Genomic DNA, 26,346 nt, shown 5'->3' with positions numbered 1-26,346 from the left:
GTTACAATCTCTGTAGTCCATAACCAGAACGTGAGAACGGCACACAAAAGATGTCCGACTTACGAAAGGCGTAAGATTTCTTATTTTTTGTGACTTGTGATAGGATGGACAAGTCGTTTTGGTTCCTCATGGAGTGTTTATATGAAAGAGCAAGGCGATACGTATATTGTTGAAAGATCGATAGGATATGGTGTTTGCGAAAAAGGGGCTTTGTTGTAACGTCACATGGGGCGCCTTCGATGATACGGATGGCCCCCTTTTGCAGAATGTGAAGACGTTGAAGAGACGTCTTAGATGCTGATCCCGATACGAGGCTGCAATAACTTAGTCTGGATTGAATAAGAGAGTGATATAGTAGTCGCTTATAGGAGGTGGGGAGGAAGAATTTGTTTTTGTGCAGCAGGCTAAGGGTCTTACTGATTTGGGACGCAATGGAAGAGGTGCAGCGAACTGAACTTTTGAGTGTCCAATGACAATATCCTTGTTGGGTGTACAATGTGTGAGCCACGTTGTGTGAAGAGAGTCGGCAACGTCTTTTCGGTATTGATTGTGAGTTGGTTCTGTGATGCCCAGCTGGTTACGTTTCTTAGGATTTCGTTGGTTTCCGCAGCTACTTCATCGAATGTTTTCCCGATGACTAAGAGTGATACATCGTCTGCGTACAAAACCATATTTGGGTGTAATGTGGCGATGTCATTTATGTACAGCAGAAATAGCAGAGGACCAAGTATGCTGCCCTGTGGTACTCCTGCTTTGATATGTAGGGAGCGCGATACATTCTGATGGTCTAGTAAAACGAATTGACGGCGATCCGAGAGATACGACTTGAAGAACGATAAAGCCATACCACGAATACCGTAATGACTTAGTTTCGCAAAGCACTGCATGGTTTAGTGTACCAAATGCCGTGGAAAAATCTATGTATACACCCAGCGCAACATTTTTGGCTTCGAAGTTATTTAAGATAGCCTCTTTCAGTCTAATGAGAGCAAGTTCTGTGGACTTATCTTGCCTAAACCCGTACTGCCTTGACGAAAGAACTTGGTGTTTTTCTAGGTAGCAAGGAAGCCTCTTGTAGAAAACTCTTTCCAAGACCTTCGAGAAGTATGGCAGAACAGAAATCGGTCTGTAGTTCGACAGAACATTGCGGTCACCTTTTTTAAAAATTTGTAGAACTCTCGCTATTTTCATGTTTGTCGAGAACACACCATGTGAGATACAGAGATTACAGATAGTGAGATGGTGATTACTTACAGATGTGAGAGTACGGGTGAGATAAATCGGGACACATGCTTGAGGCTTCGCACATCTAACCCGTAAGCGTCTAGGGAAGTACTATTTTTCAAAGACATGATAATGGAAGACACTTCCTCAGCATCCGTTGGATGCAGAAAACACGAAAAAGTTGGTGCTAGATCATAGAACACTGGTGTACCTCCTGTACCCACGCCCACGGACCGTATAAAATGTTCATTAAACGCCATAGCGAGATGACTGCCGCTTACTTCTGTCCCACCGATTGTAAGTGTGGAGAGGGGCGGACAGGGAACATGCCTTTCTAGCAAGGAGTTCAAATTTCTCCATAGCGTCTTGGTATTTCTAGTGTTCAGCTGGGCATGAATGTATGCAAGTTTGCTTGAACGGAGCACGGAGGTGACCTTGTTCCTACAATCTTTGTACACCAGCCAATTCGCCTCAGTACGGTTTTTTCAGGAATCGAGCAACGCGAAAGGTGGCCCAGCCTTCTGGGTTCTCAGCGACAAGGATGATCAGCCTCTTGAGTTTTATACTCTTATGTCGTCCTCTACGCAATTTTGTCGCCTTTTCAACAACTTCGAAATTTGTTATGACGTTGCTTAGCCAACTAGCCTTTCCTCAATTACTCGTTCCTTCATGTAAAGTTGTGTGACTGCGCGTTCTGTACCTACTGTGCACTGCTGAATTCCGTAAGCGCAGCTCTCTACACTGTCATGAAACAATGCGAATGAAGTTCAGACTTTGAGCATGGGATGTGTCTTTGGAACTTGCGTCTTTGTGACCCAGGCGGTGTGGTTGTGCAGCCGGAGCATTTCGGACAGCCGGGGCATCTGGACACTCTGGTGCACGAGATGGGACATGCACTTGGGTTGTGGCACGTTCATCGTGGAGTTACTGAAGTTGAGTGTCACGATCCATGTCTGGAAGCACAGCCGTCTTTAGAGAACGGTGACCTATGCGAGGACACCAACCCAACCCCGATGAACACGCGATGCGCCGATCCACCCCCTGAAGTCGTACGCTGTGGGATTGGTCCCTTCGACAAGACTCCATTTACCAACTACATGGGCTATACAGGTAAGACATTCCCTGTACACCGAAAACGCCAGGGGCATGCATATTATCTCGCAGTAGGTGCCCCTATCACTGCACCAATTTTTGCCGCTGCCCAGTACCAATGACTTGTTGTTGTGTTATAAATCGACGGGGAATTTTGACATATAACTGGGCTGCCGCGTGCTATGACGTTGTGTTGTCGCAGAATAAGATATGACCAATCACTTTCGCTTAGTAGCTCTCACGCGAGTTTCCGTGAAGTACGACATGGAAGCAACGAAGGTAATCTGTATCACGCCATGTGTCACGTGTTAATAATTTCTCGGTATATAAATATCTGTCCGCAGCTCGTAAGCGATTGTGTATGACTTGCAGGAAATGCATTCTTTGTCGCAGACAGCAAGAGAGTCATACAATGTGGGTTACAGGTGACAAAATTTTGCTATACGACATCGCGTTCTTGCGTCAAAATGACTGCTGCGTGTGTATTGAAATTAGGAATGCTATTGCGGCGTCTGTCATGTACGGTCTAAAAATTTTCAGGTGTGCGTTGAACCTCTTGTATGCAATTGAAATTGAATGCAAACTGAATGAAAATTGAACCTCTGTATGCAATAAGGGGATAAGTCGAAAAATCCCAAACCGAGAAAAGGGACCTGATCTGATTGTCCATCTCATTGACACACATGCATTTCCCATTTCTTAACCTCCTGTAACGGGCCAATAAACTGCAATACGTTACTAAATTTTCTTTGGCATTTACATACTGGTATGAGGATGTCATTGCAGCGAAAATAGTAAAAAGTGGTCCACTTATCCCCTTATTGCATACAGAGGCTCAATTCATACAAAACAAACTAATGGACACACGTCACAGTGACAGTAGTACCGCCTGAATAAAAAGAAAGAAAGAGAGAAGAGAAAGAGGTGATGAAAAATTAAAGCCCGAAGACAGAAGAACGCACGAAATTTTTCATGTTTCCAGTTAGCCTGCATTTTGACTCATCAGGTCCCGCGATGTGCTCTTCTTTGAAGCTTGCGAACGAGATGTAGCTTTAAAGAAACTACAGGGTGTCCCAGAAAATGTGTCATTGAATTATAATAAAAAGTTACGCTTACTAGAAACATGCTGTCAACTGCATTTGTTCTGACTAGGGTATTGCCACCTAGCGGTATGAATGTCATTTAACTTAAAGGGACTATCGCATCCCCCCAGGTCGAATCCGAAACTGTAGTGCCGTTCTACTCCGCGTCTATCACTGATAATAACTCCAAAAATCCTACGCGAATCGGTGGCGTTGTTCCTGTCCAGCTCGATGTAACATATGGCAAGAGCAGACGACGCACATTGAAAGTGTTCCGGGGTTCCCTCTCTGGAAACGTCACCCGCACAAGGCCGATCAGTGAGCGCCCTTTGGCGCGGACGGGACCAATCAAGGAGCGGTTGGAGGAACCTTGGTAGCCTTGGCGATCGACCAACCGACATCCAGGCGGGCAAGTCTAGTGGGCGGCGTCTGCTGTGTGACCGGCTTGCGGAATGTTAGAGAGTTTTAGTAATTCGTACGCTATCGCCTTTGCGTACGTATAGGGGTTAGCGTTGATGGTCCTACGCACGCCCATACTAGAAAGAGACCTTCGCGCAGTGCGCAGAACCACCAACGCTATCTGTTACGTACGCTCTCGCCTTTGCATACGACGTATTAAAACTCTTTGTTGTTTCTGGTTAGCGTCGGACGTGTTCGTACAGCCAGGAACGTAACACCGTGTCCCACGTAACATGGACACGTCAGAACTCACATTGGTAAGCGAAAGTCGGCGTATTTACCGAGGACCTTTCATTGAGTATATTGCGATGCGAAGGCCAAGCAGACGACCTCGGAGACAATCGCCTGCACGGCGCTCCCATCCGTGTGTTAAACTTACGTCATCATGGTGTTAACTGCAGAGGGAGCGCGTATATTTAAAACTCGTTTATGTAATATGCAAGCTTTTCTTTTTTATGAGAAACTTTGCCAAGTTGACTGTGAAGCGGTGATGAACAGTACTGTATGGGTCTTATACAGGGTGTCCCAGAAAACGTGTCATTGAATTATGATAAAAAAACTACACCACCTAGAATCATGCGGTCAACGGCATTTGTTCTCACTAGGTTTTTGCCACCTCCTGATGTGAATGTCGTGTAACGTAAGTTTAATTATGTAAATTTTTGCGAACTGAAGTCGGAAATTTGCCACGTAAAGGTCACTTTTTTACCCCACCAATATGAAGAGCGTGTCTAATTTACTCAAATTAATGATAATTGACAGGGATATTCAGGGGCTATCCCATCAGAAAAAATAGCCGAACATTGTGCCCTACGGAGCTAGCGCGCGACAAATTTTTCAGCGCAATCCTTGTCAGTCCGACGAAAGGAGGTTGGAAACCCAGCCCACACCTGCAACGCAGAAAGAGATAACACAGGTACGGCTTACCGCGTCCGACTTTTGCTGGGATCGCACTTTCCCTCTCCCGTTTTCAAGAACTGTCACTTTTTCTACTATCACTCTGTGGGCTGGGTTTGGAACCTCCTTTCGTCGGACTGAGAGCGATTGCGCTCAAAAAGTCATCGCGCGTTATGGTTCGGTGCTACGAAAAGCATGATGTTCGGCTATTTTTTCCGATGGGATAGCTCGTGAATATCACTAATTACTATGAACTTGAGTGAATTCGGCACGCGCTTCATATTGGTGGGGTAAAAAAGTGACCTTTACTTGGCAAATTTCCGAGTTCAGTTCGCAAATATTTACATAATTAAACTTATGATACATGACATTCACATCAGGAGTTGGCAAAAACCTAGTAAGAACAAATGCCGTTGACCGCATGATTCTAGGTGGCGTAGTTTTTTATTATAATTCAATGACACGTTTTCTGGGACACCCTGTACATGCGTTCCCAGATGTGATAGTCCCTTTAATGTCATTAAGTCAATTTTTTACGAACTGAACTCGAAAATTTGCCGAGTAAAGGTTGCTTTTTTAGCCCACCAATGTGAAGCGCGTGTCGAATGTACTCAAGTTGACATCATTTACACGGAGCTGAGGAGATATCCCATTGGAAAAAATAGCCGAACATCTTCCGTTTGGGAGCGTAAACAGCCTCGCACTAAACGACTTTTTGCGCACCCTCGTTCTCAGTCCGACAAAAGGATGTTGCTAAACCCACGGGGATAGTAGGAGATAAGAGAGGCATGGCTCATCGCATCGGGCTTCTGCTGGGATTATGCCTTCCCTCTCCCAATTTCAAGAACTGCCACTTTTTCTACTATCCCTCTGTGCTCTGGGTTTAGCAACCTCCTTTCGTCAGACTTGCAACGAGGGCGCTCAAAATGTCGTCGAGTGCTGGGCTCTTGGTGCTCCGAAAAGCATTATGTTCGGCTGTATTTTTTTTTTTCGATGGGATAGCTCCTTCTTTGTCAGTTATCATGAACTTCAGTAACTTCGGCACGCGCTTCAGATTGGTGGAATAAAAAAGTGACCTTTATTCTTGGCAATTTCTCGAGTTCAGTTGTTAAAAATTGACATATTAAAACTTAAATTAGATGACATTCACATCAGGAGGCGGCAGAAGCCAAGTAAAAACAAATGCCGTTGACCACGTGATTCTTGGTGGCGTTGTCTTTTTTTTTTTTTTGTAATTGTAATTGGATGACATGTTTCCTGGGACACCCTGTACAGGAATGACATCTTGAAGGTGAATTGGTCAATGCAAGCGACACGTTGCAAAGACCAGTCTTTCGATATGTCCGCAGCTATAACGACGCGTTGTTCTTGCGAACAGCACGGATTTCGTAGATCACAGTCTCAGTAACAGTCCATATGCAGTTAGAGATCTCGTCATTTCGAAATGGAAGGGCGCAAGCGCTTTCTGCTTGTCGCATGCGATATTGCAATATAGTTCATGCTCAACTTCAAACCTCTTGAAGACGTCTATCGTTGCTTATTCCAGGTTTCATTTTTGTTGTAACATGGAGAACGGTGAAGACCTGCATGGATGGACCACATTGCAACATAATATTTTATCTTTGCAGATGACAGTTGCACGAACGCATTCAGTCCGCAGCAGGTAGCGCGCATGCACTGCTACGCCGATCTGATGTACCGTGGTTGGCTGCAAGGGCCGACACCACAATTGCCAGCTCCACCGCTAGCACCAGTTCCGATCAGCGCGACAACGGAGACCTTCGCCATTTCTTGGGCGCCACCAGTTGCGGCCTCCAGCAGAACAGACCCGTGCTCGTATTGCGAAAGCGACAGGTCCTTGCTGCAGTACGGACGCCGCGCAAGTGACGGCAAGGGGCAACGTGACACTTGGGGAGCAGATCAGGCAAATGGTAATCGGCTTTCTCCAACCAGACGAAAGTGACGTAACTCGACAACCTAAAGCACAAAAACCTCATTACTGTACCAGTAGGAGCATTGTTACTTGACTTAGCTCAAGGGCACCACGTCCGTGATATGGATTTGCAGGCGATTTGCAGCTCAAATATTTCACGGATGGTATTGCTTCTTTTGTTTTAGCACCTACTCGTTGTACATAATTACGCCAGGATTCCAAATTAATATACTCCTCTTGCATTTTGCGATCAAATACAACCTAGGTCGTTGGCATGTTGTGAAACATTACGTTTCGCGAAGTGCTAATTTAAGCGGTACAGGGCCGCAGCAAGTCATTCTTCTTCACTCCGACCATTCGTCTCAACGTATCATTTTCAGAGGTGGTACGCCTGCAGCCTGGCCGCGGTCACTGGGTGCACTTTATCTTGTGACTGCCGGCAAATGCTATGGCAGAGAATTGTGCCATTTCGATCTCCAGAAGTGCGTTGATTATAACCGGCGAAGAACAGACATAGGATGCACAAAAACTTAATGACTATACGCCTTGGTGCATTGCACTTTGGCTGACGTCGAAGGCACCACAACAAATATTTTAAATGTTTCACGAAGAGCGTTGCTTTCTTTGACTGAGTTCCACTTGATGTACATATAGAGTCGGGATCCCAAATTCATCTGGATTTTCGGCATATTATTTGTTCTGCGTAGGTTCTGATCAGTGTATGTCTTTTTCCAGGGCCTCCCGACGCCGAACCGTGCCTTCCAAGTTACAATGCCTGGCTATGTGAAGACGACAATTGTTCTTTGACTTTGGAACTTGAACACCCTGTAGTCCCCTCAGCGCTTTCAGTCTGGGTAACGTGGGGTTCTCGAGATGGGCTGAGACAGGTGGACTTGATATATGCGGATGATTCGTTGGAATCCTACAAAAACATCTCCTCTCTCTACTGCGACATGCCATTCACGCTCCCACTTTTCCACACCAAGAAAGAGCTCACCAAAGTACGTACTATAGTGAGCGCACAGCACCCTGGTTTGATCAACGTGACTGCTTTTTTAGATACGGATAGAGCCCGGCGGATCAATGGTGGCCATTGATGCGGTGAGAGTAATATCCACGGCAAATCACGGTGCTTGTACTTCCTGCAAGCCTATACGATACCGTGTCTTTAGGGAACCCGCCTTTCCCACAGGGCAGTACAAGACTACTGACGGGCTAAAGTTCGAAGACACGTACGTATGCACCTCTCCTCCCGAAGGACCAAGTCATTTCTGTCGCTACTATTGCCTATTAGTGAAATTCTTACCTGTGCAGACCACCGTTGAATTTAACCACCCAGTTACATCAAGCCAGGACAGACGTACACCTATCGAGTTCAAGCGGTGGTTAGTGCGAGTGAGACGGGGTTGTCACCAGCTCTTACATATGTCCATGGACAAAGCTACTGCGGTGATGGAGGCTTGGATAAGTTAGTACGAATATACTAATATAATATAGTCGGTGGAAAGCCGAGCACGTTAAAATTTGGTCATATCTTCGGCAAGAGTAACGATCTTTTTCCTCCGCTTATTGAAGGGGAGAGGAGTGTGACGATGGGAACAGAAGCCCGGGAGACGGTTGTGATGTCAACTGCAAGCTGGAGCCCTTCTTCAGATGCAAAGGTCGGTCGACCGAATTTCATACGATTTCGGTTATGTCGACGTGCCTTCCAGGCGAATAACTGTTCCACGACGTGCTGGAACCCTTTCGTGCAGGAACCTTGTGCTATGCAAATGATGGCGATGGCATATGCGAGCCTATGGAAGACAGTGTGCGTGACTGCGGGTTCACCACCCCGGAAGGGTTCTTCGACCAGTGGGCTTCAGGATTTGTTATTCAAGAAGACGCGATGGCACATGTCCGTCCTCCACAAAGTCTACTAGGGCCGCCGCCGTCACACCTGGTAATACCTTTTACCAAGATGGAAGCATGTCACCTGTTTCTGCGTCAGTAGTGTGTTATCCGGTACATGTGGCGTATAATTTTCTTGGTGTCGTGGAAAACTACATGCTGGTACTACACATCCCCATTCTTTCAGGCATGTGTTTCTACGGTGGACGTGGACAGCGCCTGGTACGCTTGTGAAGGCCTCTCAGGTTCACCTTGCTACTCATTCACGGTGTCGTTCGACATACCTGCTGTAGCAACGATGATACATGTTTTCATAGCGTCCGATGCGTCGACTACTGCGATTTCCCCAACGGTATCTGTGGAGCTGTTTCATGAGAAGAACCCAGACGTTTCTCTTCCACATTATTACAGCAAGCATCGCGTTGCGTGCCTTGCCAACCCAATTGAAATTCCAGTGGTACACGACTTGAGCAAGCCATTCTTCTTCACTTTGAGCGCTCGCATTAACGTATCATCCTCGAATATTGGACTTTCTGCAATACGGCTGCGGTCATCAAAGGCGCTTAATCCTGTGGCTGTGGGGAAATGCTACGGTAAAGAATTGTACCATTTCGGTCTCCAGAAGTGTGTCAATTATAACTGCAAAAGACCACACTGCGAGAGAGTCATGCTTAAGAACGCGCAAATGGTGTGCACTGGAATGGAAGAAGGCGATACATGTGAGGTTGTGTGTGACGAAGGCTACGCAATCGGTGGCAGAAGAATAACACGAACGTCCCTAACCTGTGACAGTGGACAGTGGAAGGGCCACGGTGCTCTCTGCAAGCCTGTCGACTGCATGATTCCTGTTATTGCGCATGCTGATCCGATGTGCCCAGAAGGGACAACGTACGGGAAGACTTGCAGCTTTAAATGCCGCCCGCCAGCCCGATGGAAAGGCAGGTATTACAATAGCACGAATCCCACTTCGATTACAATTCTCGCCTATGTGTTGCACAGGTGGTGTTGGGGGCTTTGCAAACATAACGTGTGGAAAAAAAGGCCGGTGGTCTGAACCTTCCCAAGAGTGTCACGTGGCTTGTCCTCCTCCCGACACACCACCTGACGCGGCGGCAGTCTCATCAAACTGTCGTAACACGGAAAGCTTCATGGTCGGCCACAAATGCCGGTTCCACTGTAAACGCGGCTTCCACGTCGTTGGGAACTCACACAAGAAGTAAGTAGATGCAAAATCACCAATGGTTCAAAGGCAACGCGGCAGCATTGTGTAAGCACCGCGCTAAAGAATTCGCTAGTGAAGGGAGTACACGATACCCTTCAAGGCAAAATATGCTTCCATTCACCTCTTCATCACATCATCATCATATGTGTGTGTGGGTGTTCATGCAGGAAGACGTTTCATCTGTTGTGTGGTTCGAATGGCAGTTGGAAAGGCCCAAGCTGCGCTCCCGTAACCTGTCCAACGCTGCCTACTCTCTACAATGGCCTCTTCACCTGTACAAATTCTTGGAAGGCAGACTCTGTATGCTCCATCGCGTGTCCCGGGGGATCTAATGTAAGTATTATCTAGCACATTTGCCTGTCAGAGTAGATTTGACGTAGGTGCCGCCCAAATGAGATATGTTATATTTGTTCAATCCCGGGTGTTTCTGTTTGCCGAATCTAAAACGTCAACAGGTGGACCTAAAGTGTGGACAAGATGGTGCATGGGACAAACTATTCCCCTACTGTAGCTTCAAAAACCTGCATTGTCCGTTACCGAAGGATACCACTGCAGAGCTTGTCTACTGGTGCAATGACACATATGTAGGTAAGAGCATCCCTTCAGTATTATGAGAGATAATTTAATTGATTGTTTTTAACTTGTTGTAGCTGCCAGTGTACATTTCAGTGTGATTAAACATGAACAGTCCTGTTATTTGGACCACTTTTAGCTATTTTAATGGGACACGACATATCGCAACGCAAGCTGCTGCTCCTTATACATGCTTGTTTTACAGTTTACTAGAAGTGTCACTATATAAAGGAAATATTTCTCTCGAAAAGGTTCCACGTGTTCCGTGACATGTACCTCGACAAAACAAGAACCGGTTTTTGATGGTCACCGCCTCAGACATCCTGTCACCTGCTCTGGCTCTGGTTTCTGGCACCCAGATCCCAAATCCATCCAGTGCAAGGAAGTTTGCACCACCGTGAGTATTCCACGGGGCAATAATATATTGTCGCAGACAGACGACTGCCAGCAGTGGATGTAAGACAATATCAGTTATCATCTCTAATGGTTATTTCAACTTGGCTTCGCTTCTTGTTGATTCTACGAACAACGTGTTATTTCTATTTTGCATTGTGTTATCAGTTCCCACACATCTTTCGGTGTCGCTGAAACTAAAAAGAGCAGTGAATCGCATGTGCGAGTAGTTCCGAATGCGAAGCGAAAACGAATTTATTCGAAATTGGAGTTCGATCATTTAATGTTCCTTCGAACTATATCACGTACGTTTAGGAATATCCTCTACATACCCATACTGTAGTGAACTGAGCACGAACAAGATGATGAAGCTGATGAAGATGATGAAGACGAACGTGGGACGAGAAAGAAACGGTTATGTTCTCTGTGGCTGTAGCTCTCTGCGAGTCTAGGTAGACTACTTCAAATTGGCGACGAGCGATTCTTCTTCTGCGGAGTCTGAGAATGGCTACCGGTTCAAATGCCGGAGATCGCCAGGTTCAGCGCGACCAGCGTTCTACGGGACTTCATTTTGAGAGGCCTGGAATTTTCGATCCGGAAAGGGGCGAGTGGAAGCTTTATTGTATACGATTCAGAGCCGCTTTGCAAGTTGCGCGAGTAACTGCTGATATCGATAAGAGAAGCCTGCTCATTTCCTCCTTGGATGCGGCCGTTTTCGAGCGGTTGCACCATCTCCTCCAGCCGAGGGACGTCACAGACGTTCCACAGGAAACCCAGGCATACCGCTGCAGGATGAAACGGAACTTCGACGCCCGTAGAAAAACGAAATTACCGGAAATTCGGATGGGGGACCAAGTGTTGGTGAGACAAGGATTACGCGATGCTCACGCAAGGTTCAGTGGACCATATGTTGTATGGGGGACAGTATCATCAAGCAGGGATTCTGAAAGCCGTTGGATACACGGGACCACAGGGAGCTAAGCACACGGCTACGATAGGGAATGTTATTTTATACCATCCACGGAGGGATGGTCTCTGAAGTTGGGGAAAATGTGGTGTGCGCTGGTCAGAACGGGACAGGTTAGAGCAGGAGCACGAGATATAGAAGAAGAAGGGTTCTTTCAGGAACACTACATTTTGGCGCAGAGATCAGGCTGTCGGTGGTTACCCGATATTTTGCCTTAGTGATCTGGCACGCTGGGCAGGAGGCGACGTACCTGCTGACGTCCTGCTTCGTGTGCTTACACGTAAATCTTTTCGAAATTTTGCCGTAGGTTCTCCAGAACCCGTCATGACCTCCTGACTCAGGGCTGTCGTGGTATAATTCCAGGATGGTGGTGATGGGCACGTATAGTTTTCCCTGGTATGGCTGGAGCTCCTCAGAGCCTTCCCAACGTTTGATGTGATTCACCACCTCGCGACGCTTCTCTAATGTCAATGCCAAGCGGGAGAGGGCGTCTGCGTCTGCTAGATCCGCTGCACTACGGTGCATGGCCTCGAAGTCGAATTGTTGCAGTTCACATACCCACCTCGCTATCCTGCCTTTGGGTTCTGACAACCTCCGTAGGTAGGGCAGAGCTTGGTTGTCGGTAAACAACTTTAATCTCCTTCCTTCGAGGTATGTTCGGAAGTATCTAACTGCCAACAGTACAGCGAGGGCTTCTTTCTCGGTGGTCGTATAGTTTACTTCCCTGTCCGAGAACGTATGGGAATGGTATCCGATGACCCGAAAGTTTTGTCCTTTGGGTCTGTCCTTGTGCCGCTGATATAGTATCGCTCCCGTCCCATAGTGATAGGCGTCGGTCTTCAATTCGAACTCTAAAGAGAAGTCAGGTATCGTGAGCACCGGATCCGACGAAATGCGACGAATCAACTCTTCATATACACCTGTTCAGTCTCTTCTGTCCACACGAATTTTACCCGTAAGAGACTTGGTTATGGCTGCATAGCTCGCAATGAAAGCCCGGAAGTGCCCTGCGAGCCCCAGGAACACTCGCAAGGAATGGCCATCATGTGGTTTCTCAAGATTTGTTATGCGAGCCACCGATTCCTGCTTCGTCGTCTTGGTAGATCCGTCGATGACGCGTCCGAGGAAAACTACGCGGTCGCGGAAGAACACGCTCTTTTTAAAATTGACGTTAATTCGTACGGCACTCAGTGCTGCGAGGACCTTTGCGAGGTGCCTTTGATCCTCTTCCTGTGATTTTGAATAGATTATAATGTCGTCGATATAAACAGCGGAAAACTCTTTATACGGCCTGAGTATGGTGTCCATGGCCTTTTGGAATCAGGCGCCTGAGTTTTTCCAGCCAAATGGTAGTCTGTTCAGTCTGGTAGTTTGGTCAGCCAAAGGTCAAACGGAGTGACAAAGGCTGTGTACTTCATATATTCTTCTTTTAGTGGTATCTGCCAGCACCCCTTTTGGAGGTCCATGCATGAGAAGATACTGCAGCCGCCCGTTTCAGCGATGATATCGTCTATATTTGGCATAGGGTAGGGAAATAAATCCGTTTGTTGATTGACCAGTCTATAATCTGTGCACAACCTATATGTGCCGTCCGCCTTGGGCGCAATGGTAATAGGTGAGGCGCACGTTGACGTGGATGACCTTATGATGTCCGCGTCAAGCATGGATTGTAACTCCTTTTGAAGCCATGCCTTCCGATCTCTCGATAGCGGGTAGGGCTTGCATCGGACAATAGTGGCCTCTCGTAAGTCGAAGGGTACAGCAAATCCCGTGATAGGTCGAGGGTAGGCGCCGACGCACTGCAGTTCTGGGTATAGGGACGCAACCTCATCGGCGCACTTGGGTTCTCTCAACGCCTGATGTGTTATTTTGGTGCACCGGTTGTCCGTGTGAACGAGAACTTTGTCGTCCCAATAGAGATCTAAGCACATGGCTCTCATATGAGGCCGAGAGAGGAGAAAATCGTAGTCAACGCCATCGATCACAAGTACTTCGGCTTCGATGACTTGTCCTTGATATTCTACTATAGTCTTGGCCCATTGGGAAAGTATCCTTCTAGAACCGTCATACCCTTACACCAGTACGGGACGACCCTGGTAGGTGGAGCGCTCCTGGATTAGCTTCCTGTTGACGATGCTAATACTGGCACCCGTGTCCACCAGCGCTTTCGTCGGTCTGTCATTCAAGAGGACAGTAACAAACAGCAGACTCTGGTTGATCAAGTACACAGTCTCATTTTTGTCTTTCGGGCGAGACTGTAAGCCCGTATTGTGATTGTGTGCATTTTCGAGCCTCCTCAGGTGAGTCTTGGAAGGCTTCTGGCGGGCCCACTTCGTTCACGAAGTTCGCGGAGGGGTTCCGTTGCCACGTACTGCGGGATCCGGGGTCCCTAGTCGCAGACGGCTACGGATGGAAATCTCGTTGGAAGCTAGGATGGTTGCCGACGGGGGTCGTCTGCTTCGGCAACCTCTCTACACAGAGTTCCTGGACGCAGGACAGCAATTCCATCGCTGTAGTGGGTGCTCGTGATTGGACTTGCTTCTGTAAGTCCCGGGGGAGTCCATGTATGATGAGTGGGACGACTGAGCTCTCTGGTAGGTTGCTATCTGCCACGTGGAGCAACTTGCTCTTTTCATAGAAGTATTCGACGGGACTTCCTGACTGCTATTTGTAGAAAATTGCCTGGTCCCATCTCTCGACCGGATTTTCCCGAAACGCAGTCAAAAAGCTGAGCTTCCACTGCTCCCATGTCTCTCCGTTTTCCTTGAGTATCTTGAGCTCAAACCAGCTTTTCGCCATCTTCGTCAGGAATGGTCGAAGTTCGTGATTTTATCGTCGTCGGTTGTCCAATTATTTTTGCCTTCATAGAAGTCCATCAACCCCTGGGGACTTGCTGAGTCGCCGACATATTGGTCGGGCTGCACCAACTCTAACCTGGGCCGCGGCTTGGAGATTGTGGCAGCCACACAACGGAGTACCTCCAACTCCTGCGATGATTGTTTCTGCTGTAGTGTCAGCATACGCAACAGTATGTCGTTAGTCGTCACCGCCGAGGACGACGTCTGAGGTGGCTGTCGCATCACGTCCAGCACTTTGGACTGAAACTCGCACATCTTTACATTGATCTTGACACTTCCTTTGCTGAGAATTTACTCCTTGTCCTTCTTACAAGAGCTTCGGAGCTTTGTAGCTCTGTGAAGCGACTGACAGAGCTCAAGCACGTGGTGACATTTCAGGACGACCGCTGTATCATTACCAGGTATGGTGGAATTGTTGTTGTGGGAAGAATTCAAGGTGACCCCTACCGCCTTGGTACAAGTAGTACAGAGGGTGCCAATATCTCAAGTTTCGAGCCACAGAAACTGCATTCATGTATGGCACCATCTTTTGGGACACCGGAACTCAGAGGCGAGCAAACGATTATTTACGGATGCTTTAGCGGAAGGAATTCATATCGAAGGCTGTGGTCATCTACAGAAATGCACTAGTTGCATCAAATGCAAAATGAAGCGGAAGTCGTTTCCAAAAGAGACCTCCCGGGCCGGTGACATTCTGGATCTGGTTCACACTGACGTTTGTGGACCTATGAGAGTGCTCACGACAAGCAAGAACAAGTACTTCGTGACATTTATTGATGACCTCCAGATATACAGTTGTGTACCTGTTGAGATCCAAGGACGAAGTTTCTTCAAAACTTTCACAGTATTTGGCATTGGTGAAGAACAAGTTTGGGAGATTCCCACTAGCGATTCGTGCTGACAATGGATCGGAGTACACTGCTGGGAAAATCCGAGAGATTCTTCGCGAGCGTGGCATCACACTTCAGACTTCGGTTCCCTATAATCCTGAGCAGAATGGTGTCGCTGAACGTAAGAACCGTACGTTATGCGAAAGTGCAAGAAGTATGCTTTTCGGTGCGGATATGCCCAAAACATATTGGGGAGAAGCTGGAACATCTGAAGATGTTTGGAAGCCAGGCATTTGTGCACGTACCGAAAGAAAAACGGAGCAAATGGGATGCTCGTGCTGTTGAGGGAACGTTGGTCGGCTTCAGCGAAACGCAAAAGGGGTATAGAGTCCTACTGAAAGGAAGCCACAGAGTAACAGTGGCCAGGAGCGTAATCATTGACGCGAGTCGGGTCATGGAGAAATTCTGTTGTGAACCAGAACGTTCAGTGAATGAGCAAGAACCGAAGAGCGCTAGAACGAACTGACAAATGATATAATGATAATATAATGATATAATCCCGAATACGCGGACTACTGACGTGGCGGCAAAGGATCCCGATGGAAAATGCAATGTCCGGTCGCGTCGTTGTACTCAAATACAGTAACTCCCCAACCGCTTGTCGATACTTTTCGTTATTAGGTAGCAAATCCCCCTCTCCTGTGAAGCTCAGATAATCTGTCTGCATCGGTATCGCGCTGGTCTTGGCATCCGTGAGATTATACTTTTCCAGTAGCGCGTCAATTTTATTCCTTGGATGAATGAGGAAACAGTCTTCTTGTGGCCTTTCCACTTCAATACCAAGATAGTGGCTTACATGACCAAGGTCCTTCAGTTGAAAGTGTTTGTTGAAGTCCCTCCACACTTCTGTGATACAGGAGTCATTTACATGACTAATGAGCATATCATCCACGTATAGTAAAATGTACATGGGACTATTAGTCATCGTCTTGGAATACAGACGAGGATCTGCCTTGCTTCGAGTGAAGCCTTCCTCTTGTAGAACAGCATTTGCCTTAATATTCCATGCTCTTGCAGCTTGCTTCAGACCATAAAGTGACTTCTGCAACTTGCAAACAAGATGTTCCTCTCCTCTTGCAATGAACCCTTCCGGTTGACTCATGTAGATATCCTCGTTAATGTCACAATTCAAGAAAGCGGTTTTTACATTTCATTTTTAGAGTTGCAGATATGGTGAGAAGGATCCTGAGTGTTGTCAGTTTTGCAAGAGGAGCAAACGTAGCGTCATAATCTTCCCCATACTTCTGGGAGTATCCTTGGGCGTCAAGCCTTGCCTTGTATCTCTCGATGTTTCCATCCTTGTCCCCCTTGGTCTTGAAAATCCACTTGTTCCCAAACGCACGTTTCCCTGGTGGCAACTCTACAAGCACCCAAGTACTGAGGTGATGCAGAGACTCAGTCCCCTCGTTCTCTCTCTTGGGGATGCTGTCTGGACTGCCGATCCGTCGGACTGGTCAGTACATGACCACTGGACAAAAGCAACAGTTACCGCTAGCCGATGGCAGACAACGCAGAGTACATGCTGACCATCTGAAAGTCAGATTAACCTCAGCATCCTCTAAGTGGATTCAACCATTGCCCTGGCCAGAAACGGACACAACGACAGCGACGTCAGAGAAGCCAGCCAAAGAACAGGACCTTCCCAGTCCGCCGCGGTACCCTAAAAGAAATCGCAAACCTCCGTCGCGATACGTCCCATCTTGAAGGGAGGAATGCAGTGGACTGAGCACGAGCAAGATGATGAAGCTGATGAAGATGATGAAGACGAACGTGGGACGAGAAATAAACGGTTATGTTCTCTGTGACTCTAGCTCTCTGCGAGTCTAGGTAGACTACTACACATACAATCCCCAACAATCAAGACCAATGCATGTTTGGATTTTTTTTTTCCTGGTCAGTAAATTATCGCACCTGTCCTCTCCTTGTAGTTGCCTTGCTTGTTGTGCTTGTCGCAGTTAGTTGGCTCATAGTCACGCCATGTATGCAGGAAACATGACTTCAAAGAAAACGTCTTCCTTCAAAGGGAATGTCGCATCCGTTCCAGTAGATCTCAAAACTATGGCGTCATTCTATTCCTCCTGGACCCCTGACCACGGTATCGAAAATTCCAAAGTATGACTGTAAAGTATGACTGTTATTCGACGGAATACATGACAAGAGCAGATGCCGGATGTTGAGAGTACTGCGGATTCTCCTCTCTGGAAAATCGAGGAAACGTCGCTCCCTAACATCCTCTGAAGGCGTGACCTTGAGAAAAGGAAATCCGCGGGCGTGCGGGCATTTCGTAGAGTTACGGGGTGTCTGGACGAATTCTGCTCTCCTCCTCCTCTGAGCGCCGCCCTCTCACTAGCCTCCGCCTAGTGAGCGACGTTACGCCGCCTGAGCTTCAGCAGCTGCGCTGATCTCTTAACATCCGTTTATTTAATATCTAAACTGTTCTCGCACGGAAAAAAAAAATAGCCAGGTAGATTGTCGGCCGATGCTGAACATAGTGGTATCGGTTTCATAGATGGGTTTCCGGATGCGACCGTCCCTTTAAAAGAATGCTTATATTTACTACATACTTGTGCATCTTTTTCTTATGGACCTGTCCCCATTGTTGTGCTGGGCAAAACGACAACCTGCTACATTTTTCTATACATCCGGACCCCTCAGCTTTTCGATTCCGTCGAGTTGCTGACACGGTATTCATGTTCTTCTCAGGACTTCATAGGAGACACTTGGTGCGACGCCAACAACAACCAGGAGCACTGTGGCTGGGATGGCGGTGACTGTTGTTCTTCTACCGTGAAAGGACGTGTGGTTCGGACATTCCCGCCCAACTGTGGTGATGAGTGTGCGTGCAAGGACCCCGAGGCCCGTTAGCTAAGCCTAACGAGCTTTATGTAAATAATGACTGGCTGAATGGAAAATCATAAAGAATCATAATATTCTGAGTCGTTCATGCGTCCTTTTGACTTGGTACAATGTGCTCACACCAATACACTGCCTAATAATAATATCTGGTACACTGGTAGTAATAAAAAAAATAATACTGGTAATGAAACGAAAAGACCAACGAACCACATGTTTAGGAAGACAGCAGCACCTAATAACGTGCAACGAAGAAACATTAAAAGTCATTATTGTATAGTGTCGTTTGAAGGTGGGCGGGCTGCTCACAGAGAGAGCGGCAAGGTATCCATAGAATCCACACTATGGGAGCGCAATTCGTTAGGGATCAAGCTCTGGCCGGACACTCAGCTACCTTTGACTGGGAAAATCTGATGGAGTCGTACGTACCTGCAACACATAAAAACTGTGTGCATTCACAAGGTCAAAATGCTGCATATTAACAACTTTTATGGTCCCTTGGTACGCTATTTCGCAAGAGGTCGCCAGGCGTCGTATTTAGTCGTATTGTTGATGCACTTTTTACTTAATGAAGTTTTAAGATGTAATGTTGTAGAGGGGTGCGCTAAATGTGCGAGGAAAAAGTCTGAGATTCAGCTCTCGGAATACGCCCAATTTCACTATCTTTCTGTTCAGAACATATCTGTGGGTGTCAACAAGACCAACAGGCATTTTCTTGTCATCGCTCGAATTACGATGTTTTCTTGTGCACTCATCTCCTGTTCTGTCAGGCGCTGAAGAGTTATTTTCAATCTTTTCACAATAGAAATTAATAGATCGTTGATAACGCAACCTTCAAACTAACGTGCCTACGGAACTGAATCAATCAGATACAAGAGAGTTTTCAGTCGGAAGCGCTCTACGAAAATGATTCCACAAAGGGGGCTGTCACATCAGAGATCAGTATCCTGATGTCACCCACTTCAAAAGGAATCAGGCGGTTGGCTTGTCATGTTTTCTGAACCAATAGCTATTTTTAGCAGGTTTGCAATATCCTGCAGCGTTCGGTTCGACCATGGGCCTTCTGCACAGACTCAAAGGCTGCTCTCCCATGGCTCGCAACAATGGACATTCGCAGTCCTCTAGTGTCCACTGTTGCTGACGTGCTTGAATCGTACAAGGAGCTGCTGGACCTGGGCCACTGCATAGTTTTAGTGGGTACCTGGTCATGTGGACATACCCGGCAATGAAGAGGCTGACCAGGCTGCCCTACGGGGTCATCAGATACTTTCAGCCCACTCTATCATATTTCCCAAAGATGACCGTCGGCACTTGTCCGTGCTATCTATGCAGACAAGACGAGTTCACAGTGGCTGCATGACGTGACACCCCACTAGGGTTCGGAATCCCGAGCCGTTTTTACAATCCCGGGATTTCGAAATGTGGATCCCGGGACGGGATCGGGATTTTTTCGCAACTATACCCAGGATGTCGTATAGGACTGTATCCACTTCCACAACCATGCTATCACAAATTGCCATATAGTTCGCTGGTAGTAGTACGGGCTGGTAGGAAGGGACCTTTTAGCGCTTATCCCGCGAAGCTCTTAAAACAAAACTTCACCACTCAGCACGCTGAAGGCGAACAATTGTACAGAGTGATACCTCTGTCACTCTTGATTTGTGGAAAGCGCGGGGCGTACGCCTTTTTGTGACAATTTACATTTCTGCATAAGTGTCACAAAAAGGCGTACGTCTCCGGTTTTCAACATATCAGGGGAGAGAACGATGTCATTCGGGATGATGGTTGGCTAGGAGCGTGCTATATGGTGAAGTTCATTTTTAAGCAATAAACGTCATTCTCTTCTTGCTGAAGACAGGCCTTGCTCATCGACCCATCTAATACTCTACTCACCCCGATGAACTCCTGCACCTCACCTTTCTCTCTCTTTTTTTTAAGGAGTAGCAAGCCGGCACTTGCCTGGCTGACATCTCCTTTGTGTGAATAAACATATACCCCCCCCCCCCCTCACCGCATCCCCATCCTTCAACCTCTTCTATCCTCCATCCGTCCGTCCGTCCTTTGTGTTTTATTTTGCGTTCTTTTTTTCTCTTTTTGGCTATAGTCGTGACGACGCCCACTTCTGTGTTGCCAACAACGGCGAGCCTATCCTGCCATTACCCCCCCCCCCCCCCCATTTTTAAGAGTGTACTGCGATAACCGCCTGATGCTGTGATGATGAGCGGAGTGAACGCAAACTTGCGATGTGACTGTGAACACGCCTCTGACCATTCAACGGCCTCCCCACTCTGGGAGGGCGGTGCAAAAGCCAAGTCGCGAAGCTATGAAATGGTGAAGGACGCGCCCGGCTAGGAGCGTGTTGACTATGGTGTTGGCTCCGCCCATCACCATAGCACCAGGCGGGTCACGTGGTATGCTTCGCGGGTGAGCCGTGAGCCAGACGCCAGCACACGAAGCACGAAGAAACCCCGGGTAAGTGTGCAACACGCTACTTTCTAAAACATCAGGCGTTCTGAAACTTCTGCAGTTTGTCATCTGACATTCGTTGATCCTGTTTTGGGGTCGTATTAGCAAAAGTTTTATGGGTACATGACGAAAGTTGAAATTCCTCTGAAATCCCTCCGAAGTGCAACCGAAACCTCCAGATTTCCCTCCTCCCTCCAAATCAAAATTCTTCCCGCTAGGCTCCGGCACAAACCCTCCAGATTTGGAGGGAAATCCTCCAACTTGGCATCACTGCCCGTCATTGGCTGGGAGTCCGAAATCTCCCCCATCTCCAGTGGCTGGAATGCAGCTTTGCTACACGTGCGAGATGTGTGACGACCAGCTCCGGTGGCGCAGCGGTATCGCGTGCGCTTGGAGACTGGGAGGTCCGCGGTTCGAATCCGCGGGCCGCTGTGCCGTCTGGGGTTTTTCCTGGGTTTCCCTCAGATGTGTAATAGGCGTATGCCGGCACAGTTCCCCTGAAGTCAGCCCATGGAGTTCCCCTGAAGTCGACGCAGCTATCCTCCCCCCGAGCGGATTCCGCTCGGTCTTCCACTTCACCCTTTCCTCTCCCCCTCTCCACCACCTTTCCCTTCCCGAGAAACATGCCGCCTAATCCATCAGGCAGACCTCTCGGTTCCTCCCAACGACACTCCTCCTCCTAGTGACGTAGGAGTAGGAAGGAGAGTCTCACGCGGATTATGCTCTTTGAATGGCATTCAACAATCGGCATTGTTTCGTGGTAAAGGCGCTCGCTAGAAGTAAATGAATTTCATAATTGAATATCGTGAGCCACGTTCCTTCATAGAGCATAATAACTGGAGAATATTCCTGGAGCTGTTTAGTGCCCCTTTAAAAGCGTAGCATGGAAGGCTGAGTCGTTGCGTTCTTACACAACCGCTAACGCAGGTGATCAGTTCCAAAAGACACGGACGAAGACAACAATACATGACAACTGCGTGCTCTCAACTGAACAACTTTAATGAGTATTTACCAACTGTCCCGCTTTCATCCTTTAGTGGATCGATGAACCGAGAGATCAATTGATTCTTATGAGCATCGTTCGTCTTCGTCGTTGCAAATACATGCAGGTCAAACGAGTCATCCATGCACCAAAACACGTCTGCTAGCTGGCGGAACTACGGCACTTCGCTTCCGTCCCCGTTTCTCTGGCCCCGTGGCTCCGCTTTTGAGAAGGTGTCGGAAATTTTGACAGGAGTTACAAGCACCGGAAGTGCGCTTGTCCGTTTAGTGGAGAGAGCTATGACTCTCTTGACTCTGGGGCCGCCGCTCAACGCACCCATTTATATGGGTCAGTGAGCCGGCACAAGCCGAACGAAATGTATATTTGGGTATTATGACCTGCGTTCTGTCATGGGATACCATTATTTGTGAAATGTTTGGCAGCCTGCCATCACTACCATTCTATCACTATCTCAAATCACTACATTTTTTTTCAAAGAAGCGGTTCCTAAGCTTATTAAAATGCACCATGCGAAGTAATTCTATCAACAGGTGCATAAATATCGCAGAATTCGATTTTGAAAAGCGCGACCGTGCGCAACGGTGGCAATACCCGGAACGAGCCGTCGAGCCGCTTGCGTCATTTTGACGTCGGAAAAGTGGAGCCGCTGATTGGTTTCGAAGAACGTCGTCTGCTATTTTTCACTCGGAACCCCGCTTCAACGGTGGAAGAAGTTTCTTTTTGCTTTTTCTTTGGTTTATCAGATACAGTAAACGAAGATTGGTCTACAGACACTGTTCAAGGTGAGGCCGTGAGATTGTAGAGGCCATCCTCATTGAACTCCCCGAGCGAAGTCAACCAAAAATCGGTCAACCTCTCCCCGCTTGACCTTGCTTTCCATAAAGCGACCTTCCGGAGTAGATGGATTATGAAAATAAACTTCAGGTTCCAGTTGACCGCTTTTCTGTCCGTGTCTGTGTTTTGTATGCTGTTCGTTATCGTGGTGACTGTTTCTTGTTGTGTTGGTGGTGGCAATACGTATAAACACAGTGCAGCACAAAGCGCTGCTTCAGTTCACGCCTCAAAATGACCGCTGCATCGCTATGACCACTAATTCCGTTCGCTATGTCACTATATCAATATTCGCTATATCAATAATTCGCTATGATCACTGGTGCCCGTCACTTCGACTAGCAACTTTGTTGGCCATTCAGTTAATTCCTTATTCAGCTGGAGGAGTGTTCTTGCCCATGTTGTCAGATACAATCCAGTGAAATCTATCGCAATATGCCGTCGCCGGCACATCGTGGCATCAGGAGTTGAACGTTCATTGCCTGAGTTACACACCAACATAGCCAAGCAGTGTCCACCACAATTTATGGTCAACTTACCAATCATCGAGCTGAACGAGAATCGGCCGACGCAGACACACAAGTTTGAGTTCATCCGTGCTCGGCGCCATTTGTTTAGACACCATATAGTGCATCCCGACAACGCCGGTTAAGTTTGTGTCCGCCGACATATCAGCGTGCACTGAAACAACACGTGACTAGCGTAAATTTTAGCTGACTATAAAATGCACATGTCGCGCGCGGAAAACTGCCAACGGCAAACTGTGACTAACCCAGCCATAATATTGCAAGCACACAACTAACCAACCAACATGCCGCCCTGCTAAGCCAAATGGCTGCTAAATGTGTCTTTCGTTCGCTAAGACGACTTGGACACATATAGAAAACCCCTCAATTTGAGTGGTTAAATAATGATGTTATGTTCTTAATCGCGGCATATCATCTTACGAAGCAGCATTTCCCCTGGTTTTCCTTGTTTCCAGAATATGAATTTCGAGAACGGGGGTTTCACGACCAGGAATATCGAGGTCCTCCCTTATTCATCCCTTGACAGGGAGAAAGCAGGGGGAAAGAAAATGGAAAGAAAGAAAAGGAAACCAGTCAGCACTGACCCGGATAGAAGCGCGGTCGCCGCTTCCAACTTTTATGACGTCACCAATGACGTTTTTCTTGCATTCTCCTCCTCTTTTAACCCGGAGGAGCGAGTCGAATGTCGAAGTGTCTTTTTTTTTTCTACAAAAAGCATCGCGCACAGAGAAAATTTTCGTGTTAATCATCAAGTTAAGTTACCTGCTTCCACGACGCGTTCAGGACGGAAAATTTTTGAGACGGCTTTCAGAGCTCCTATAATACGGAACTCGTCCACAATCCAAGTAATGTCGATCTGAACCTGTATTAGATCTACCATGCAATGTTCTCACGAAACTCTAATAGTGATCGCCAAAACAAAAGTAGCCAATGGATGATGTTGACGTTGGCGAAAAAATAATAGGAGGTTACACTCCACGCGCTCTCGTGCGGCACACTGGTTAGCGATGGCGATTGAGCCACTACGAAGCAATCCTTTTTTCTCTCTTTCTCTCTCTCACTTGCACCAGGAGCCTTGGGCGCCCTCTTACACAGCGCTGAGAGGGTTGAGCAAACGCGAGCTCGCGAAGCAAGGTGTTTTGGAAGGCGCCCCAGCTCTTGCAACGCGTCTGAAGCGGAGCGCGCAGTTTCGGTGGCGCGCAAATACGCTCCGCCTTCCCGCACGCGTCATGTCTGAAATGACATTCGTTTCGTAACACAATACGTAATATCGGCCGCGGGAGCGTTGTTCTGCTGCATTTAGGCGCTCGGGAGACGGTAAAGCCTGATCCGCACTATTGCGTTTCAATGCATCCGTCAGCGTTACGTCCGTCTCCGAACCTACGCAAGCCCCTTCGGAAGCGATGGACGCATGGGTACGCCGTGTTTGGATGGAGCGACGCAAGAAATACCGGTCGTTGTCCCGCCAACCGTATCGCATGCGCTCTTATCTTTTTCGCTTTTGGGTCGATTGTTACTGGATCACGAGCCGTTTCTCGCAAAACAGCGTCGCAAAGCTGCAGACGTGGGTTGGATACCCCTGCGTCCGTATCACACACAGACGCTGACAGACGACGCGTTGTAACGCAACAGTGCGGGCCGCATTTATAGGAGTACGGAAAGAATCAAGAACAAATATGTCGGGAGAACTAGAAATCAGGGTTACTAGGCCTGGGACACACATTCGCTCATAAACTACGAGTGCTGCACGTAATCCTGGAGCTTTCAATCTCGCGGGTCAGAAAACCTGCTCCCCTCGTCTCCCACTTGGCAATGTCATGTGCCTGGCTAATACTGAGGCGAGCGCCTTCTCTTTCTTTTTGCAGTCGCATTCCGCGCCGCCCGTCCCGCGTCTCGACTGGTCGCACTCGTTAGCAGATGATCCTCGGTGGACAATGAAAAGTGCTCAGCCACCTGACGTCAGGAGACGTGAGAAGCCGCTGGGCGAGGTCTGCGCGCTCTCTTGCAAAGAAATTTTATCAGTAACTTCGCACTTCCCAAAGGAAATCTTTCGCGGGACGGTTTCTGAAGGTAGTATGCTCATGTGACGCCGTAGAAAGAAAAAAAAAAAAAAAAAAAACATGCATGTTCCAAGTGCCTTCAATGCTCCTTGTCCCCAAACCTATGCAGGTTTGAAGCGAGATGAGGACGTATAATCAAGCAAGTCTTCCGGGAGAACGGTACGAATTATTGGAAGCGGAAATACATTGGCCCTACGGGGGCATTAGATGGTGCCAAGTGCATTGTGTGAAAAATTGGAAAGTACGAACATTTGAAACCCGAATTTTCTGTCGGCTACTGTATTACATCCCTTTTTTTTTTACACATCCACGCAATGAGGCAGGAGCCATCTGGGAAACGCTGTAGCAATAAGCGAGGTGACTTACCCCTGCAAACCCACCAAGTGCCAAAGAGCAGCTGATGAAGCAACCTCTCTCTCTCTCTGCACCCTGACAGGATTTCATGCCGCGTTTACTGGGTTACCAGTACAGAAGTTATTGATCACAAGACAAGCAATTCTCATCAGCCATATGGTACACCTAGCAGGGCAGAATTCAGAATCCACACAAAAAGGAAGTACACCAGCAGAAAAAATGTGCAAAATACACTGGCACCAGCTGCACTCTATAGAACGTGTAGTGCATGGTCCAGTTGACGCGAAACAAAATAGTGTTTATCTCTCTCCTATGCATTTTACAACAATGCTCTGAACTGAGGCCCATTTCTAACTTCAGAGCAATGCATAGCAGCATTGTTATCGATAGCATTTCACACACAGACAACACATGTAAGACAGCAGTGTGAACAAGTAAGATACACACTGTATTGCAATTGAACAAACATCGCTTTAGCAGTCTGGGACAAGACTGAAAGTTCAAACACGAGATGAGAGACAGCATCGTCCTCGTCTGTGTCGATTGAGGTTGTGCTTCAGTGCAAACGATGCCTTGCACTGTATGCACTTGAATGGCCTTTCGCCTGTGTGTGTTGTCATGTGGGCACGTAAGTGATGCTTCCTATGGAAGCAAGCACCACAAACAGTGCAGCGAAACGGACGCTCTTGAATAAGATGACGGTCAGTGGCTTGCGGCACAGTACGGTGCACACTGTCTGAAAGGCGTTCATTTCGGTACTGCGGCTCTATGA

The 26,346-nt window shown here is 47.6% G+C and overlaps 1 protein-coding gene across 3 annotated transcripts in view; it reads left to right on the top strand.

Moving 5' to 3' along the window:
- Positions 1 to 18,422, top strand: part of LOC135385448 (pappalysin-1-like) — a 36,855-nt gene extending 18,433 nt beyond the window's left edge. Inside the window, exons 9-21 of one of the 3 annotated variants that reach the window (XM_064614764.1) lie at positions 2,044 to 2,334; positions 6,383 to 6,685; positions 7,423 to 7,688; positions 7,747 to 7,919; positions 8,027 to 8,155; positions 8,263 to 8,348; positions 8,442 to 8,629; positions 8,765 to 9,515; positions 9,577 to 9,793; positions 10,003 to 10,132; positions 10,255 to 10,387; positions 10,624 to 10,769; positions 18,184 to 18,422. In XM_064614764.1, the coding sequence (XP_064470834.1) occupies positions 2,044 to 2,334; positions 6,383 to 6,685; positions 7,423 to 7,688; positions 7,747 to 7,919; positions 8,027 to 8,155; positions 8,263 to 8,348; positions 8,442 to 8,629; positions 8,765 to 9,515; positions 9,577 to 9,793; positions 10,003 to 10,132; positions 10,255 to 10,387; positions 10,624 to 10,769; positions 18,184 to 18,345 (2,975 nt within the window). In that variant the 3' untranslated portion in view covers positions 18,346 to 18,422. Of the gene's footprint in view, positions 1 to 2,043; positions 2,335 to 6,382; positions 6,686 to 7,422; positions 7,689 to 7,746; positions 7,920 to 8,026; positions 8,156 to 8,262; positions 8,349 to 8,441; positions 8,630 to 8,764; positions 9,520 to 9,576; positions 9,794 to 9,966; positions 10,133 to 10,254; positions 10,388 to 10,623; positions 10,770 to 18,183 lie in introns of those variants that run through there. The other 2 variants (XM_064614763.1, XM_064614765.1) reach the window with 2 other exon arrangements.
- Positions 18,423 to 26,346: the final 7,924 nt, after the last annotated feature.

The sequence above is a fragment of the Ornithodoros turicata genome, chromosome 2, assembly GCF_037126465.1.
Source record: "Ornithodoros turicata isolate Travis chromosome 2, ASM3712646v1, whole genome shotgun sequence".
Lineage (NCBI taxonomy): Eukaryota > Metazoa > Arthropoda > Arachnida > Ixodida > Argasidae > Ornithodoros > Ornithodoros turicata.
This window is presented reverse-complemented; position numbering and strand designations above follow the sequence as displayed.